The 20,346-nt window shown below is 46.5% G+C and overlaps 1 protein-coding gene across 1 annotated transcript in view; it reads left to right on the top strand.

The window, feature by feature from the left end:
• The window catches only part of LOC145455213 (uncharacterized), a 64,638-nt gene extending 44,680 nt beyond the window's left edge, over nucleotides 1-19,958 (top strand). Inside the window, exons 4-8 of the mRNA XM_080333164.1 lie at nucleotides 2,864-3,437; nucleotides 4,158-4,253; nucleotides 4,320-4,530; nucleotides 5,301-5,627; nucleotides 18,768-19,958. Coding sequence (XP_080189290.1) covers nucleotides 2,864-3,437; nucleotides 4,158-4,253; nucleotides 4,320-4,530; nucleotides 5,301-5,627; nucleotides 18,768-19,468 — 1,909 coding nt within the window. The 3' untranslated portion in view covers nucleotides 19,469-19,958. The remainder of the gene's footprint in view (nucleotides 1-2,863; nucleotides 3,438-4,157; nucleotides 4,254-4,319; nucleotides 4,531-5,300; nucleotides 5,628-18,767) is intronic.
• The last annotated feature ends 388 nt before the right edge of the window (nucleotides 19,959-20,346 follow it).

Here is a 20,346-nt window from a genome sequence, read left to right as displayed (position 1 = left end):
TCGTACGGCCGGGCCGTGTGAAAGCAAGCGACGCGTAGCGCGCTGGCGCGGTGCCCGCGTATCGCTCATTGAAACGCGATCCCCTGTCAACTCCAGTTGTGTGACATACGCCCTCGAAAAGGCTAAGCGGTGACCTCGGTTAATGGCGTGCGTTATTCATCGTCGGCAGTGCCTACTTGAACGTCTGTCGGATAGTGGGCCCTCACGCAATTTGCGCTAATTGAAAGTTGGTAATTGTGGGATATAGAGTGATGTTGTTACTGTCGCATTATTAACCCAACTTGAACAACGCCAACTGTGATCTCTAGGGCGATTTTTTTTGACATGTCAAAAGTAGGTCAAAATTGTAGCGTTAGGTCAAAAGATGTCAAAATTGTTTACGAAGTTGAAACTTTTTTACAACCTGCATTTCGTTTGTATCGTAGATTTTGCACTTTCGGTGAACTTATCATTTGGGTTTTGCAGCTTGTAGCCTACTTTATAGGCCTACCGTTGTAGAAGGCCCCTTGTCTGCACTTTGGGAATCATATTAAGCATTCAAATGAATGAATGAGAAAGATCAAAAATCAAGCTCACCTCATATTGAATCAGAGTTCATTATCATGAATCTTACGAAGATATGTACGTACAGTACAGTACACCAAGCATGTCTCGTTTTGCAGCATACAGTTATACTGTGGCATTTTCAGGAAAACCAGATGTCAGATTACCGTTAATTCGCTCGGATTAGTCAAATTAGAGTTATCTAGATGCCCGTGTCCGGGTCAGGCCTTACACTGCGGGACCTTTAAGCTCATTCACGGCTATCCTATCACCACACAGATTTGTACCTTAAACATGCGCTGGTTAGTTGTAACTGTTGCTCCACCCGCTCCAACAGTCATAATCCGTTGCTGGCTTGGTATAAACCGAAAGTCGCCTTGTCAGAGCCAACATCACTGCTTGTGATCATGTAGGCGTCCGGTTTGTTGCACGATTGAAAACACGGCCAGCATGTAGAATTTGAATGTCCCCGCTTGTTTAGGAGAGGGATATACGCCGGGGATCAGTTTGTATGTCGGGAAGGACTGAATTGAAATCGCTCACATCGACCCGCTTCATCGCTTAGCGCTGCAGCGCCTGGTTGTGTTTGGATTAAGTGCCATTACGCTTAGTTTGCTGTATCAATAGATATCAATAGATGCAGCAGCGGAAATGTGCATTGCAGGTCAAGCTGACAAAATGAATGACCGTAAAATGAAAATTGTGGTGATCTTGTCTCACTGGTGCTTAATTTGCCATCAATTTCACACGCCAGCCAAATATAATCGATTGTGCACCGAATGAAATTTGTAATTCGGTGTTTTTATGAACGCGACCGTGTGCGCATTTTTCGAATGACTGCGCGTCTTCGCCGGTGATCGATTCGCTTGGTAGATGCGTCGCGGAGATACCGAATCGCTGACAAATAGTTTGGATTTTTGTATCTGGTACCAGCCGATGAACTGTTGCGGCGACCGCGCGTAATTTTGGATATCCATCAATGCGCTTCCGTGTTTAAGAGATTATCCACGCGCCGGAGTTCGCGCTCCCGGCGCAGTCTGGCAGCGGGCACCCTTGACGACGCGGCGCATTCCGAATTCCGCATCGAAATTCTATTGTAGTATAATTACAAGGCGCGCCCGCTTACGATTCATGATTCGTTATCCGAAAAACCAGAGCGAATTACAGCTTTTAACATGTCACGTTTTCCGCAATCCGCTACGCGCAATGCCGCAAGCCCGCAATTAATATATGTGCTGGTTCGTATACGAACTATAGTTGGACATAATCTCATCGATGTTGCCGCATAGTCTCAGCGCAGCCTACCGTCTTGAAGGGAAAGTGTAATTTTGCGGGGCCACGCTTGCAGTGACTTGTCGCTTGTATACACTATTTATTTACTCAAATTAGAGAGGTGGTCAGTAACTAAGTACTCTACGTTTTTCGAGTACTAAAGCTGGATTTGCATGCTTGTGCTACTTGGTTCTATTTTTAGACTGCTTTCACTTCTACATGAGTTTTGTTTGACAAAACTATATACTTGATGCTTCTGGTTTTGTAAAGAAGAAAGTAATTTTAGGATATGCTAGTAGAACTCGTAGCAACTGGCGATATCGCGGTAGCTGAATAGACCTACATCTTCTACTTAGTTTTGACGTGTTTGAGATTGGTACCGTTACTTGTAAATGAGTAGCACATTACGGCGTCACTTCGTCCGCTAGAGTAACTTGACTGACTGCTTTGATGACCAATACTGCTAGAGCTATACGAACATCCAGCCTTCTCAAACGAATAAATATACCTTACCCCTTGTTGCTAATACAGTGTACTGTACATGTACTGTACAATCAACAGTGATCGCAAGCGGCCAGGTAGCGAATCGTTCTTGATGCGGTCTGGCCCATTCGTGACTTGTTGTCGGAAATAATCACCGCCTCTCTGGAATCCGTTATCCGTGTAGCAATTACGCGCGCTGGCACACCGCCGGAAAATCACCAAACTCGCACAACCCGCTACAAACCCGTAAACAACCCGTCCTAATTGGCGCTTAAAGTGAACTTGAACTTGTTTTATCATGGACGCAAAACGCAGTACAGCGTTTCTCGTCTGTCTCCTCCATCATCACTCGAAACTGTTTTCTTGTGATTACGCCCCATTGCCTTGTGCTGTGAGTACGTAATAATCCTACACCCTACAGGAGTACTCTGGAGATGCAGTAGCACTTCGTTCCCAATTACCTCTGTGTTTAAGAGCGTTGACTTTCGCGTTGTCTCGTCCAACTGCCCGTACCATTTATCTCTCCAATACTCTAATAGACATGTTGAAGTATATATTTTTTCAGGGCCTTTTACATTCCACATTCGAGCGGGTTAACGGCACACCATGCTCCCCGTGATCGTTCGCCGTCGCCTCGCGCGCGCGACGAACGCGGGCCCTACCATCGGCCCGTCCGGGACCGCTCGCCAAACGGCCTGGACGCCAAACGCAGGTCTCTGGAGAACCACCACCATCATCACCTCGCCAGAGGCAGCCCGATCGCACACGACAGACATAACAGTCGCCCGGCGTCACCTTTATCAAACGGTCTGGCGCAAACCAGCCGCGCTAAAATCCCGAACGGTACCGCGGAAGCGGCGACGGTGTCTACGGAGCTGCCGAAACACCTGTTGATGGCGGCCGGGCACTCGCGCTCGCCGAACCAGGCGGCTTTCGGGGGCGGAGACGCGCGGGAGCAGAGGAACGAGACGCCGCCGCTGAACCCGTACCTGGTTGCGGGGATGCCGCCGTTCTTGAACCCGCAGCTGATGCCGGCGCTGGCCGGCCATCCGGGGGCGCATTATATGCTGAGCGGGCAGCTCGCGCAAGCGATGGCGGCTAAAGGAGGAGACCTGGCGTCCGTTTACAAAGCCGGAGAGGTGAGATGATAGTTTTTGGATGTGTAGAACTCAAGCATGGCTGGCTTCTTTTCGTTCTGTAAATTAGTAGGCCCCTACGTTAACTTGCGTACACCTCTGTATCTCGTTTTTGCAAGGCAACGATGCAGGTGTGCACTGTCTACTGTGTATCGTATTATCTTTCTCAACCGTTTACTACGTCATTGAAAATTAAAGTAAACAGTTGTTGTTGTTCCCATACCTGTATAGGCCACCAAACAAACTCTGACAACAACGTTAAATGTCGTCCATCTTAATTAGTAAGTAATGGATGCAGTTGTTAATTCCAAATAACGCTAACTTCAACGTGAAGTTTCAAGTAACCTAGTGGATAACTAAGAATACCAGCCTTTCCAAACGTTCTGGACGTTACTGTATTTTTCGAACTTGTTCGGCAGAGGGTCTGTAATCAAATTGATGTATGATAATCCTAATAATAACATAACATGATACTGTGTATATCAATGAAACGCATTTGGTGTGGTGTGACAGAGGTATTGAGAAAACGTGTGAAGACCGATAGACGTTGTGAATTGCGAACGCTCTCTAAATAATACTCGATGAATATCCCTGCTTTGAGCCTAAAACCACGCAGTTGGAAAAAATGTATAGAATACTTGCCTTTTTACTGTCTTGAACATGGCTACTTCAGCTTGAGCACCATCCTACATGTGTTGCCTATAAAATACATGCATCTTTCAGCAACAAAATTCGGAATATGCCCGATTCGTGAACCTCCAACTGCAGCTACAGTACCAACAGCAGCAGCAGCTACTGGCCGGCGCGCGCCTTCCTCAGGTACGCCGCCCGTCACGTGACTGCGTTTCCCGCTCATTTACGCCCTCTATTTCACATGTCCCGCAGGACTACCCGGCCGCCGCGCTCAAGAACGCCGCCTATTTCTCGCCGCAAGGCAAGGACGGCGGCAAGTCGAGCCCGGCCGCGGCGCGCGACAGGCCGCCCATGCAAACGCAGGCGCGGCCGAAGAGCAATTCCCCGGCGAAATCGGGCGCGAAGGCGAACGAAAGCCCGCAGATGGGCAAGCCAGCGCAGCAGCAGCAGCATCAGAGACAAGGTATGCGCGGCGGTTAGGTGTGCGTTGGGATTGTGTGTTTTAAGGCGGCAGGGGAATTGAGGTTGCTCTAGTTGGATTTGGCTATATTTAGCCGGTAATTTGGAGATTCGGCACGCATGCTCTTAAGAGAGATGAGGGGCCGTTGACGGTTTGCCTGCTGTTTTGAAAAGACGCTACCGTCTTCGAAATGAAGGCGGATTGGTTACTTTTTTAACGTTATTTAAATCCGTACTGCGTCGCAGGAATTAGAGTCGGCGATTGGATTAAACACTTGAAACTTCTAATCGTTACTAACAGTGGGAATTAGGGATTTTCTTTCTCGACGTCACAATAGCAAGGTAGTGATGATTTCGTCGTTCGTTAAAGCCGCCGTACTGCGTTGATGGATCTACCTAGAGTCCACGATTGTGATTGCGAATTCGAATCGTCGCGAACAGTCAATTTATCGAAGCTGGATTAATCAGCATCGGGTGGCTATTTTTGGTGGAATTTATATTGTTAGCGCCACAAATGCAAGGTAACGGTGATAGTAACCTATCCATATTTTGGATTGTTAAAATAGGGAAACCTAGATCGGACCTTGCACCGTCAACGAAACGAGTTTGAGTGACAATGGGGGAAAATGAAGATTATTAACAATTTGTAGCCGTATTTTGCTTTTTGTGGTATACACTTCAAATCAGGATTATGTTAACGTACCCCTGCTCAGCCCATTTGGATCCGGCTGAAACGTTTCAAACCCTGCATCACGCCCCACCCTTTATGTTCAGAACCGCACTCGCCGCCCAGCGGCAGTGGCATACCATCGGCTGATCATCGCCACTACCGCCAATCTCCTTCGGCAGCGGACCGGCCCGCGCGGGACGCCTCCCCCAAGCAGCAGCAGGCTTCCTCGAAACCGTACCGGCCCAACCCAATGCTGCGACAGCACGCGCCCGACCTGGAGCGCAACCGCAAGCGTAAGCTGATGGAGGAAGAGATGGCGATGCGCGAGGAGGGCGGCGCGTTTGTGCGTGAGAAATTCAAGGGCGAGAGAGATTATCACCACGCGAAAGACGACAGGAAGGACCCGAAGAGGGTGAAGCAGCTTATTTCCGGTGAGTGGGCGTGTGGCGTATTTGAGGTGTTATATGCGATCGCAGCGCCACGGTTAAATTGAACATCGCAGAGCTATTAAAAGTTGTTGGTACTGCAATAGATGCAGTCATTCTATTACTAACGTAATTGTCGTTATCGATTTTGGTACGTTGTGTGCCCATACCGCCCCTGAAGAACCAGATTTATATATATAAGGGATTAGTAACGAACTACACCTCATTTTTCGTAGGTTTCGCCCAATTGCACTACTTACCCTTGAAGTTATCCGTTTTTTCACGTCAAACTATAGACCTGACTTGTATACTTCAGTAGAAATTTACGAGGGTATTGATACTTGAGTACCAACGATGTTTGGGCCACGTAGGACTTCGACCATCTGAGCCTGTCCCACTGACATTGTAGCGATACTTCGCTTTTCGCTTGTCTGTCGAATCGCGCGTATCCAATGCTAGCTCCCAGTAACGGCATATGTATTATTTGTATTATTACGCGCGTACGGTAATATAAGCTCCGAATTTACAAATGTAGGAATGTGATTCATTATACTGTCTAGGCGTAATTGCCGCGAGGTCGCGTTAATCCGGTCCCGATTTCGAGAAGGCGGCCGTAACGACATCTCATTACACGTTGCGGGTCGCGAAAACAATTACGCCGCGTTTCATGTGCGCTGCTACAGAAAAGGGCTTTCCTCCGCTCGTTGCTGGTATTGCAGCGTGAGGTTTTTCCGCGACTTATCTGCGGTCGTGTTTCACGTAATGGAGATCCACTCGGGCTGCGGCTTTGCGGCGTACGGCGCGATCGCGTCCAAGTGCGTGAGTCAGAAACCCTCTTCTCGTGCTCGGCGATTATCTTGTTTTGGCTTTGTCGACGTTGGATGTAAGCGCGGTCTGTAACTCGTAATCATGCTTTGGCGACTGATACAGACAATCGAACAGGCCCTGGTCGCGGTTCGAGTAGTCAGTTGATAAGTACAAATATGTGAGTTTCATATGTGCGACCACATTATAACGCAAGTTATACACCTAGTTGAATATGATTTGGTATTTTCGACCTTATCAATTTCGTTTTGCTGTGAGACGCGTTTGAGGTTCGTCACCACTGCGGTCGTAAACTTAGGAGGAAAACGCTTACTTATTCCAACCGATGGGATTGTCGTCCGTTGGAACGCTGTAATTAAAAGCACCTAAAGGCCGCTCATAGGATTATCGCATACTACGGTAGTGGTTATAATAGTAGACGCGTGTCCTTTGATAACAGGACATTTCCATCAGTATCGAGTATCAATTTTGTTACCTCGGAGGCGAAATTTTCGACTACGAAAATCCTAGTTTCGATACTTTCTTCGCACCGTGACAGCCTTGGTTAGTGACAGCCATTTCTGTGAAGTAGGCCTAACTATCAACCCGCGGCATTGTCTCGAAGCGTTACGAAATTAGTATCGTCGAAATGACACCAAATTACCTTTAATGTGGTGTGTGACCGGCGTTAATTGCGGTTGCGTAAGAGACGCATACATGAACTTTCCAAATCATCCGTACTGGGTACTGCTATGACGTCATCAGTGATAATAGTAATTAGTCGGTACATATCATTCTTCGGAAAACAACTGCGAGCTACCGTTGATGGTAGCCGGTAACTCGCAATCGATATTTAAAATCTGCCTGAAATCAGATTTAGAGCGCACATAGAGTCGAATTGAATTAGGCCCGCCGAATATAGCGGTAATAAATCTCCCGCGCAATTAGTGCTTCTGAAGCGACCGAATTCATTTGAGGTGAGGGAATGTAACCGCCCGGTTTTCGGTGGTTGGGGGAGAGTTACTTCTATTGACGACGCGTGACGTAATTGAGCTCTAAGCCGGGTGTTTTTGCTTACGTGTCGAAAAAGTGATAGGTGACACGCGTGCGGTTCGTGTATTGTTGCTGTGCGAATGTGTTGATGACAATCATCGGGCCATTTCTCTTGCGGTATCACGCTGGATTATTATTGTCGTTACACGGCGCCTCGTTAGGGATGGGCGATACAAATCGCTGTTTCTGGAATCACACGATTCGTAGAGATTCAACTGCGAAAACCATGTTACGAGCAGGGCTGGGCGCGATCGTGTAGTGAGACAGTTCATATATGTACCTCTTATGTGACCCGAAAGAATGTAGAGCCAGTTCGACCATGACCATTTCATCGCACTTTTTGGCATTGCAGCGACTTCACGGATATGTCATTTCCGCTAACGTGCCTAGCTTTGTACTACCTGTTTCGTGTGGTGTGATACTACCGATCGAGGTTTCCAAGACTTCCCCAGTGGAAAATAGTATTGAAACTACAATTTTCGTTTATAAATCAACTAAGTGGTATGGAGCGCGTAATTTCAGTAGCTTACTCGAAATAATAATCTCTCTAATCATTAGAATTATTACTAGTTTCACATTTGGGTACTTGCCCATTGAAACTTGGAGCGATGACGCACGCTAGCATACACAATACACATACACACAATATTTCATGTCTGATTTGTGTGACCCGATCCGATTCTACTCGGGTACGGATTTCATGTTGCGGTTCGCTTTCGCCAGTCCTTGTTTTAGTAGCAATAGGGAAACGTACTGTGATGCACGTTGTTAGCGATATGTTATTGTACGCATGCCTTCAATACCGACTCGAAGATGACGTGTCCGTGTCCGTACTCGGAGATCTTCTGTTTGAAACAAAGTCTTCCGCTACATCTTGGATTATTTCGCCCGACCAACACGTATACGCGAAGACCCACGCTAAGCAGAAAGGCGGTTTTTACAGTCTTCAGCGCTGCGCCGGTCTAAACATGATGCCAAGCCGACTTTAATCCGCGTACGGTACACAATCGAATCGCGATTGTAATCGGCTTTCGGATCGCTGCATAGTTTTGTTAGACGGTGTCGTCTCTTGCCCGGTGTAATCTCTGGCGGGATCGAAAAATAGCTCGCGGCCGCAAAATAAACTTGGTGCGGCCCAGGCGTGTAAGACATAACGCTTGGAGGATGTGATATGATCGTCTGAAAGTGCGGCGGTGCGGAATGAGATTTGCGCGACGGATGTGCGGTTTGGATTGTGTGCGTGCGAGAGGGTCGTCCAATCGAACCAGAGGCGGTCAGTAATGGAGTACCCAAGTACTATGCTTAATCGCACCACTCGCTGAAGCGGTTATTAAACAAGATATACCGAGAAGATAGCGTAATGGTGGAGCGTCCGGCTTCTTGATCGGTAGGTCGTGGTTCAATCCCCGGCCGGGTCACACCAAAAACTGATTAGTAACACTTGTATCCATGGGTTCCCCTCTTGGCGCTCAGCATTAGCAGGATAGCGTGCAGGATGGTGCAAGACTTGAAAAGCCGTACAAGGCTATATCTGCACTTTCTCTGTCCAGAGGCATATACACAGATCGTGTGTTTGTATATCACGAGTCGGTGTTGTATATGCCAAAAAAAAGGACAAAAATATACAACGTTCTATTATAATTTAAGACTACTTAAGAATATACACAATGTTCTTTCAAATTCACTGTTATAGCTGACGATTACTCCTGACGAGTGTCAGCCTAAAATGTTCGGGATTATTTTAGTATGATCACACTTTTCAATTCTACTTGATAGTTTCAAAAGTTGGTAGTAATCCCTGGCCAAATAAGGCAACAGTGTTAATAGGACGATAACGGGGGATCAGTCATTAATAGTATTAAAAGTTACCATACGGCAAATAATGGATATGTGAAATCAGCGGGGCAATTCTACCCCCCCCCCAAGCTGCTATTCTGGTCACCGTGGATGGGCAAAGTCGAAATACATGCGATTCGAATCAGGGTGCGGTATCCACGCCCCTAATCGAGTTAGTCTGTTAGAGTATGGTGTAGATGTCACTATGTGTGTGTGTGCAATTGTGCATGTCAGTCCGCGCAACATCAAGCTAATTACTAGGGCTGGGCACAATGATTCGAGTACTCGAATCTGAATCGAGTAAGTATTTTCATGATTCGAGTCGAGTAGCAAAAGACGATTTTTTCGAGTACTGAAATTATACGCTCCTCGCTACTGAAAGTTATTCTATCAACGAGAATTATGGTTTTGATACTATTTTCCACTGCGGAAGCCTTGAAACCTTGATTTGCCATATTGCAGCATACGAAACATATAGTACAAAGCTACTAAGGTTACTGAAAAAAAAATATTTCCGAAGTCATGATCCTCCCACGACATTGTCACAAAGTGCAATGAAAGCGATAGGGTCGGAGAAATACCGAAGTATCTTCAATGTGATGGATAATCTACATTATATTCTTTGCGGTGGCATAAAAGGTGCATATTTGAACTTTGACATACTACATTTTACTGTGACGTCATAATGAGTGATACTCGAATACTCGACTCGACTCGAAGCATAATACGTGATTCAGAATCGAATCACTCAGGTACTCGATTTTGCCCAGCCCTACTAATTACCAATGAGGACATACAAGATGTGGTTATTTGCGTTGGTGTTTAACGGCTATTTTTCGCATGCGCTGTCCAGATTCACAATCGTTCATATTTATCGCTGCGGTGTTTGTCTTTGATAAAATCAGAGCCAAGCTTGACTGTTCCCGCTTCCGTTTTATTACATATATACCATGACAAGTTGAATCGAATCGGTTGGGGCTTCTTTGATGCTTCGACGGAGCTTTTATGTCGCAACTAGACCGGCCCCACTTTTCTTCATTCGCACGTCTTGTATGTATCGCCTCTGCCATTATTGCGTGTAGTAAAACGAAGATTTCCACGTCACGTTTCATGGCTTTCTGAAAGCACACACGGCCTACCATTGAAAGCTTACCGCGATCCGTTATTTAGGATAACGTTTTGCAGTCGGATTTTCCAACCCGCTCTTTGTTTGGCTAGCTATGAGTAATCGATGATGTAATGGCACTCGATCTGCTGAAAAGCTATCCCCACTTCATTACAGATGTGTGCCCGCCTTAGTTTTTCAACGAAGGCACTCTGAGCACGCGTATCTTTCGCGCGTTTACGTATCGCCCGCAATTTTCGACTTCGCGTCAAATCGATGCGTGTGCGACTGTGCGGTTGCTGCATGGAAGTTTCAATGCAGAGTTGATTTACGGGAACTGCCTAATGCCCTAATTACACAGGCCCATTTGCTTTTGTTTCTCCTAACATGACACGGTAGTAAATTATATGTGTTTATGTGCATTTGCGACTGTTAGAATGACCTGTTTGCCAACTAACTAAGCGCGTAATTGATTTCCGTTCGGGTTTAATCAAGCGGATGTGATTCGGATAAGACTTTGAAAACAGTACAGATATATGCAAGCGTACAAGTCGTTAATGGTTGGAGGTAGTCCTTATTTCGTGGCCTTTATCGAGAATAAATGCTGGTCTTCGTGTATAGGTTAATGGCAATGTATGGAATGGTAGGACAGTTGGTATTGAAAGGCCTTTTAGCTTTAGCGGATGCTTTATCTCGCAGTATAGCGTGTAGTTGAAGATAATCTTGATATTACGCACTCGTCGGCGGAATCACCCCGATAACGCCTCCCTGGTTTTTACGGCAATCGATATTTTGCAAACATGATTGGCTGATTTCATGTTTTTAAATGGGATTTGACATACAATCCATTTTTAAATCAAACTCAGAATGATTTCATGTCGTGTCCACTGTCCAAATCCAAGTGAAAATCCGGTAATGTCTGGAACTGGAATGTATACAAAAGACGCATGAAAATTGTTATTTGTTAGATATTCAATATCCAATTTCACTTTATAAATACGTGCTAATCTCTGATGTTTTGTTACGACGAGTCGATGATGATGAATGTTTTCCACACGCTGCCGCGATTAGTTGAACCCGTCTCTGACCCGCTCGTTTTAGTCGCGTAGTAAGCCCGCCAAGGCATCGATAAATCCGCGACAATTCCGTGTTGCACCAGTGTTGTCGCGAATCCGATTACGCGCGCGAGCAAACCGTTTAAAATTAGGCCGTCGGCGTTGCGCTAACTGCACGAATTGAAAGTCCGCTAACTGTCTCGTGCGCTATTTTCGCTTACCACGTTTAATCGCTGCTTTGAAACCATTGTGCGGACCAAACCGCGGGTCGGCTGTTATGACGACATAATTAGCCTTGTTATGGCAGTCGTCTGTTATTAATAAAGTGCAAGTAGGTGCGTATCGCGGTGTCTTGTCGCGGAATGCGAGATGCGTTCGCGTCATTCAAACGGGATTGCGTTCCGGTACGATTCTAGGAATTTCACACCTTTGCATCTTTGAATGAGTTTTTTTCGGCCGTGACTAGTCGCGGGTTTTGCATCTTGCGCTCGGAACACATCGTGTTGATTTCAAGTGTTATTGAGAATGTAAATTCCCGTCGTAATTACAGTAGCGGCTGACGTAAGGACGCGAGGTTTAGGGCCGCCGTGTTGTGCAGACTTGGACAACTAGAAAATTTTCAGCTTTTCTGAATTAGATTAGAATTAGAATTAGAGCTCCACAGTTTTTTTCAAACTAGATTAGAATTAGAATTAGAGCTGCACAGTTTTTCCAAATTAGATTAGAATTAGAATTAGAGCTACACAGCTTTTTCAAATTAGATTAGAATTAGAATTAGAGCTACTAAGCCTTTTCCAGATTAGATTAGAATTAGAATTAGAGCTATACTTAGTTCGCAAAAACTTGGAAATGGAATGAAATTGTATATGGGAAATGAATACAGCAAAATGCAGTTCACATCAAATCACAGTGCGTGGTGCAAAAGGCCGTGAGGCGATAGGTGCCACATATTTTTGTTTAATAAACAACAACAATAGTGCATTCCCATAAACATGAGAATGGTTAACTTCTGTACACCAAGCTTGGCTCGATTTTTACTATACTTTAATAAAATATTACTTCTTTTATGGTATCCATGGGCATCGCCCATGTTAGTCAGAATGGCAACGTACTAACGTAAAGTTTTAGAAACTAGAATGCTGTTCGCAGACTACAAGCTACTCTAGCAGGCTATATTCGTCATAATATCTACTATGACTGCACGGTGTAAGAAGTAATGCGATGGCGGCTTGGCACTGGATTTCCCTGCGAAAGCGGGATATTCTTTTTAACTCACTGCAATAGTGCAATATATGCCTCGGACAAAGAGGCATTTTCAGGAAAACAATAATTAGATTAGAAATAGAATTAGAGAATACGGACATTTCACAAATTAGATTAGAATTAGAATTAGAGCATACGAACATTTCACAAATTAGATTAGAATTAGAATTAGAGCATGGAAGCATTTCACAAATTAGATTAGAATTAGATTACTGGCATTTCGCTCTAATTTAGTGAAATTAGACAACTAGAATTATCTAGTTGTCCAAGTCTGGCTAGGTCTTCGGTCGACAAATGTTAGTAGCGACTTGGACGCCTTTCAAATGGAACAAGTCAGATGTCACTAATGGCAAATTGATATTTTGTCGTTTAGTACCTCTAAACTCTGAAGACTGGTGAATTTCGGGGCCCTAACATAACCGAACTACTCCGTCTAAGTATCTTTTGATTCTGTATTCGCTGTTCGACGCGGTTTCAAGTAAAACACCCGTCGTAGTTGTTAAGCGGCACTCAGCGAACAAACTCAGACCATCAGTGTGTACAATTGCAATTTCAACGCATGCTGTTGGCTTTGCCCGTAAATACCCAAATTCGTAAGTACTAATGCAATGCGATTCTTGCAAAGCAATTGTCGTGGCTAGGTCACGGTCGGCATTACATCGCGATCGCATCTTTGCGATTCGGCAGTTTTCGGAAAGGAATAGAGGCGTTCTGGAAAAGTCGCCGTATACACCGCGGGCTACGAGTGGAAACGCGACTTTACGTCATGGCGTATTTTTGCTATTTTGAGATGCAGCGATAACGCCTACACGATGTGGTCGAGGCGGCGCGTTTGGGTGTAATCCAAATCTGATAGCAGCTAAATTACTGGGCATGTTGCGAGAAGTATGTGACTGTTTTCTAAAATCTTCCCGGTCGGATAAAGAAAGGTGTTTTTTGCTAGTTTTCGTGCCATATGTCATTGGGCATGGACGTAAAATTTCACTCTGTTACTAGTAGAAGTATCCGAAGCCAAGGATCAAGTATTCTATGCCTAGTTTTGTCTGAAATCCACTTGATCACTCTGAAAACGTTGTTACTAATCAACTCTCTGGGATGAGTCGCTTTTGGGGTCCAATGCTCAGTATTATGTGAACACCTTGAGATATCATCAATCACGATGAAATTCTTGTAATGCACCTATTTGGAAAGGCTTGACGTTCGAGACAGATACGATACTTGAGCCCACGCGTCTGTCTGTGCCGGACAGGCCCAATATTGTAAATTCCGATTCGCACGCGAGAAAAGCAGCTGGAAATCGCGCCCTTTATCGACTTTGATTTGTGGTTTTTCGTTTCTGTTTTTCTGACCTGATATCCGCACTCGCAACTTGAAGTAGTACGTGTGAAAAACAGGTTGTGGAGCTGAAAATCAGCACGAAAAAGCCCCTACATTTCGCTTGGTGGCTGTGGAATTAGTGTCGCCGATTATTTACAACACAGCTATAGGGCTGGTTGACTAATTGTGTTAGTTGATATTTCGATCGCCTCCATTCGTTATCTTTGTCTTGCATTCCGTCTTGAGCTCTTGTATCGATGCCCGGAGCGAATCCGAATAACCATAACAGACGGATTCCATTGTCGGTATTTGATGTCGCATTCCATTCCTATCCGTATATATGCCAGTCGCGTCCGTTGCGCAACGCGCAAATATCTGTTATCTCTTGTAATCTTTTGAAAGCTGATTTTCGATGCTGACACCCGGAGAATGTCATGGCTGTAATCCAGCGATATGCAAACACGAGAGCGTGGCGGTGCGCGTCCGCAGATTTGTGTGATTGGCGCTGTCTGTCGCGTATTGACGGATGCCAAGCGGTGGCCGCAATTCACAGTGTGACTGGGCGGGAATTTGCTATTCGCGCATGCGCGCTGGCCCTGATTCATGTGTCACAAAACGATTGACACGGCAACACTAAATAGCAATCGGTGAACCCTGCGACTCTATCATTTCCACGTCTGCTGTTTAACCGCTTTCACTGTCAAAGCTGAAGAGGGCCCCGTCCAGCAGAGTATGCCAACTACAAAATAATTAGCTTTTCCTAATTAAATTATAATTAGAGTAACCGAATTCACACAAACTTGCGAATTGAATAACACTCCTAATTCGATAGAAATACAACAGTTCATATGAAATCAGAGAATCTTTTCGTGCTATACCGCAGTTCTCGTGTAGCCTTTTATAAAAACCAAAAATCAGATAAGAATTAGATTACTGACATTTCGCTCTAGGAACTCATTAAGACAGAACTTCAATATCTCAGCGATATAGCTCCTGATGAGAGTTAGTGGAGATGCGTCGACTGGGATATACTCGACAATGTGAATGTATTGTCTGTTGCTAGATTAATAAGCCTTCGGAAATATTAGGTTCGATGTTGTTGTGTCGATTATCCGTACTGACATTGACGTCACGACATCGTTTGAGTAGCGGTTCTAAATCCGCGAGCAGGATGCGTTCGTGTCGACTGTGTAAACTTGTGCCTGACCCGTCGCAGACTTTACAAAAGGGCACGGATAAAGCCTAATTCCAGCGCGTCATTATCAAGGCGTTTATTGCGCGAAAATGACGCGGTTGTCGTTTCCGTTGTTCGTGAGGCGCGAGACCCGGCGAACCCTCGCTAAATCGGTCCGTTTTGCCCTCCGCCCCGAAAACGCCCCGCAATTTGTGCGCCTCGAAAAGCGTGGTGTCATTGTTTTGAGAGCTTTTGGTAATGTGAATGGGTGGTCTTTTGCGCCGCCGCCCTGTACCGTGAATTTGAACAAAGTGGGGATTATTGCTGTTGCGGGCGATAGCGATCGGTCGTACGCCAGCCGGGATGGTGTTGTAGGTTGTTGGGCGAGTATAGCGCTTTGCGCGATTTGTAGGTGACGAAATGCGTTGTGCTGATTTGTATCGCCAGTCTAAGCTGTTCAATACAAATGTAGGCAAAAATGCACCCACAGGGTATAGGTGTGTGTGTGCTGCGATTATATGGGTGATTTCGCTGGCTAACACGGAAAATCAAGTCGATAGAAGGTTTGATTGCGTGTGCAAGCTGTCTCGCGTTTGCGATTTTTGCGGCGATTTTTGCGGTGGATTTGTTGTCTGGAAAAGCCGCGGCGGGTCGTAACTCTCACGTTATCTCGAGAGTGCGATGAAATCTCTGAGATTATATTTCGCATAATTACCTTCGAAGTCCAGATCTGAATCACTGCACGTTACGGGATGTCTGCGGGTCCTAAACGTTGCCGTCGTTGCTGCTCAAGTAGAAGGGACTTAAATTTCTACTCAAGTAACTTGAAAAAAGTATGATTTCGAAGCCTAGTTTTGACAGACAAACTGAAAACTGTGAAATATAAATATTCTGAAATCATGAGCACTTGGGAGTATGTGCTGCAGTGCAAATAGCCAAATCCTGCTTTAGTATACCGTGAAGTAGAAGTACTTCTGTACTGACGACGTCCGTGTTTCGAATCCCACCCATGTCCAGATACCAATCCATGCCCTTTACTGAACTGATTTCTCGTTTCTAAGGCGAGGCGCGTACTCAACCGCAGGTTTTCCCCGTCCGAAACGAGATCTAAACACAGCTACGCGACTCCCAAACGATTTTGTCAGTTGCGCGTGGCATGTAGGAGAGTATTTCGTACTCGTGAGGCGAGTCTGCATCGCCCAACACCTGTCACCTGCCGCCCGAACGTAGCCCTGTAATTCTCGTAAACACGCGCGAGCCCTCCGCCGGCATCGCGCTGCCTTTTGAAGTCGTTTCGAAATCGGGCCCATCCCTCCGCGTTCGCAGCGTTAAAACCTTCTCGAAAAGCATGCGGTTTACGCGGCTTACATCGGACGCGGCGTCACGTTTTGCGGGTGTTTTGTGTAAGCCGCGGCGAACATCCTGCCGGCTTTGTTGCTGTTACCGTTGATAGTGTTCACTTGTCGCGGATGGGGAATCTTCATCAGTAACTTGAAGCTCACGTGACAGTGAGCAGTGACCTTGACAGTACGTGTAGAGGGCTGGTCAAAATGCATTATCTGAGTGCTTCGACTCCGAATCGATCATTCGGTTATTAGGTTACGAGAGTATGGGTAGCGTGGAAAGGTCAAATGTGTACTGTTTTCTGCGATCACAAAGGAAATTATGCCAGTTTCCATGACATTGAAGATAGTTTGGTATGTCTTCGACCATACCTAATGGCTATTGCACTATGTGACAGCCCTGGGAAAGATTCTAAATTTCTAGTGCACGAAAGTGACTTCCTGTTGTTCACTGCGCCATTTTTTTCAACTTGGACTCGGCCGGCTGCAGCATTGCATCACTATTTCGAAAAAATCCTCATCTACAAGCTTCAAATGCATTGCCGAAGTGTAATTGGAAAGATTTCGACTATAGGGACAAACAGATGCTCAACCTTGTACAGGGTATTTTTGGATCCGGATTTCGACATTTGAGACGGAAACAGGGTCCGGATCCTGAAAAACCATGGTCCGTACATCTCTATAGTGCCTACACGTTTCTGCTACACTTCCGTATGAGGTGATACCACCAATCGCGGATTGAAGGCTTTCACAATAGGAAAATTGTATAGAACTGTGGTTCCCATTGATGATAATTTAACTCTTACTGGAATGGAGCTTATAAAAGAGACTTCATGAGGTCTTTTTTTAGAAGCGCGGTCAAGAATAGCTACAATTACCAGCGCTTGATTCGATAACTATCCCTTTTCCGAGATCGTACTGTGTAATCTCGCAGACTCGCGCGGTAGTTACTAACCTATTTCTCGCGTGACGTAGCGCACGGCAAAGGCGAGCAGATTTCCAAAGTCTTTTTGATTTTTCGCGATTTAAACAATGACGAAATTGTTGCCGTGTCATAAATTCGCTCTGTTGACTGTCGGAGTCGGTACGGTCGCATACTTAAAAGGGGTTCCTTACAAGTACGGCGCGCGTCTCGGCCCGGTACAAGGGCGGTTGCTTGTCTTTCGAAGAATCGGCGCCTGTCTTCGGAGTCGAATAAGTTACTAAAGGAAGTAGCGCTTCTTAGCCCGAAGCGGGAAAATACTCGCAGTGCCTTGTCGTCAATTATGGCGCTATTACGCGTTGTCGGGAATCGATCTCTATCCGAAATTTGAATGATTGCGGTTGCTGATGGTCTGTGGTGGAACAGGCAGTTTGCTTAGTCTTGACGGATGTAATATTTTTTCTGTGTTTAGCGTAAGCGATATTGTGGTAGGAATGTGATTCGAACCTGCCTGTCCATGCTGTCCCTGTGTAACGCAATACGAGCGGAATATTGTTTTGAACAATCACAGCCCTCTTTTGGTGTGCGAAGTAGAAATCCTAATTAGGTATCTGTCGCTGACTCGCTGTACGTCCGCACCTGTTTTCGACACGTTTTTGAGTCTCGCTTTTTAATCTCGCGGTGTTGGATTTGAGGATAAATGAAGGCCTAATTAGAGCCGGATATTTGCGGGCAGTTCATGCTCCGCCGGTGTCCAATAAACGTTGTTCAATTCCGATTATTGTCGGTGTGTGTGGCGAGATAACGTAGTGGGAAGAATCCACCGCTACAACACAAATCGGTTGTGGCCGTTGTGGGTTCGAGTCATACCGAGGTCGACTCCACAATTCCTACCTAAGTGTTGGAGATTTATCTAAGCTCCTCCTTGCCGTCTCATCCGCGTAAGCGGTGTCTTACAAAAAGCCCAGAAATGGGCAGATGTGTAATCAAAGATATGGAATATCGACTTGGTGTAAATGACCATAGTAGTCGACAAACACCATGAATACCACAAACAACATTGTCGGTATGTCGGTAAGGACCAGGCTTGGTCAGCAACGAAGTACTTAATTTTTCGGAGTACTCAAATTGGGTTTGCCTGCTCGCACCACTAACTCTGCTTCTGTGTCATAGTTTTCATTTCTTATTCAACACGTTGCCTAGAATACATACTTTCCACATGTCCTTGGGTAGAGATTCACGACGTTGCTAATCACGATTCGTCTCCGCTACAGAGAACGATCCGGAGGAGCATTTCCGGCGGTCACTCGGCAAAGACTACAAGGAGGCCTCGAACAAGGTCAACATTTCCGGCTCCGTGGACGAGCACTTCAAAAAAGCGCTGGGTCCCATGTACGAGCAAGTGCACGCCGGCAAAGGCGAGGCCCGCGACCCAGCCCCGGCCCACTTGCTGCCGCCGTACTCGGTGGCTGTAGCCGCGGCATCGGCGGGCAGACTCTATTCCGCACACCCGGACGCGAAGGAGCCACCGACCCGGTTTTACGAGCAGCCGTTTCTGGCGCGAGACCGGTACTATCTGCAAGGGGCCTCGCCGCATCAAAGCAGGAAACCCGAAAAATCGCCGCCCGGCACCACTGTAATCTACCCGGCCGGCCCGGCCCCGCCCAGACAGAAGGTAAAAGCCAAGTCTGCTTTTATACCTGAGGCTGGAAGCGCGCGTGCGAACTCTGACGGCGGAAAAAGCGCGCCTCGCGCGGACAGCGTGCTGTCCAACGCGAACAAAAGCCCGTCCACGTCCTCCCCTCCCGCTGTCCCGCAAGGTCACCAGTACCCTTACCCGCACCCTCCTAACGAAGCTGCGCCCCAGCGCGTGCGGGACTCTCCACACGGGGCGCGAAACGCGGATGGCGAAGACCCCGCCAAAGCACGCCTGTCCACCGACGGCGCGTGCGAGGAAGGAAAGCGCGCCACGTGACACGAAAGGCAGTCGCGTCAAAACTGGAGATGTCTCCGCGCGGGGCGAGGAAACGGCGCGCGGGTCCCGCGCCCGCGAGCCGGATAATTGGAAGTTTGGTCGAGGTTATTGGGGCGGTTGTTTCCGAAATCGGGCTCTGGAAAACCGCCAGATGTTTTACAAGCAGAGGGTTGCGACATCGCGTCGTGTAGCTTCGCGTTTCGTTGCGTTGTGTCGCGTCGTGTGGACGTGTATTATAGCAATCATGCGATGTGAGTTTTGCTTTGGCGTAGGTCTGAACGCGCCTTTCGCGTACGCTTGTTTTTCTTTCTGTGGCTACCTTGCTTTTGTCGTTTCTGCTACTCGCACGGACGCGAGACCGGCCTGTCGTCCGGTGGGGCTGCGGCTGGGGGCCCCGGTGATTCTTTGTTGTTGTTACTCGCTATTGTTGCAAGACTGTGCCTTTCCCCCAACATTAACTGCGAATAAATACGAAAAGTTGTTTTTTGAATCGTCGATCGCTTGTCTTGACTTTTGTGCAGGGGGTTTGGGAGGTTTTCAAAAGAGAATGACAAAATCGAAAACAGTAGTGATTCGAAACAGAATCCAGTGTTTGTAGTAAAGTGTCCGAGCGGCTGTTGAGTCAGTGAAGCCAGTCAGTTGTAAAGCTAAGAGCAGGGGCTCTCAAACAGTGGGCCATAGGAGCATTTGAGGTGGGCCCCAGAATTATTGGAAGTTCGGTTAAATTTGAGACTTGCAAAACCGGTCCGCTCGGAGCTCAAAATATCGATTTTCTCTACACATTGCTAGGTGGATGACTAAAAAAAAAAAGGTCATCTTTTCGCTCAGAGCTAAATTCACCGTTTTTCACTCTGAAATACCCGCCGGAGTGTCACTTC

This window comes from Botryllus schlosseri, chromosome 14 (genome assembly GCF_051294905.1).
Source record: "Botryllus schlosseri isolate E-star chromosome 14, Bs_hap1, whole genome shotgun sequence".
NCBI classification, from domain to species: Eukaryota; Metazoa; Chordata; class Ascidiacea; order Stolidobranchia; family Styelidae; genus Botryllus; species Botryllus schlosseri.
This window is presented reverse-complemented; position numbering and strand designations above follow the sequence as displayed.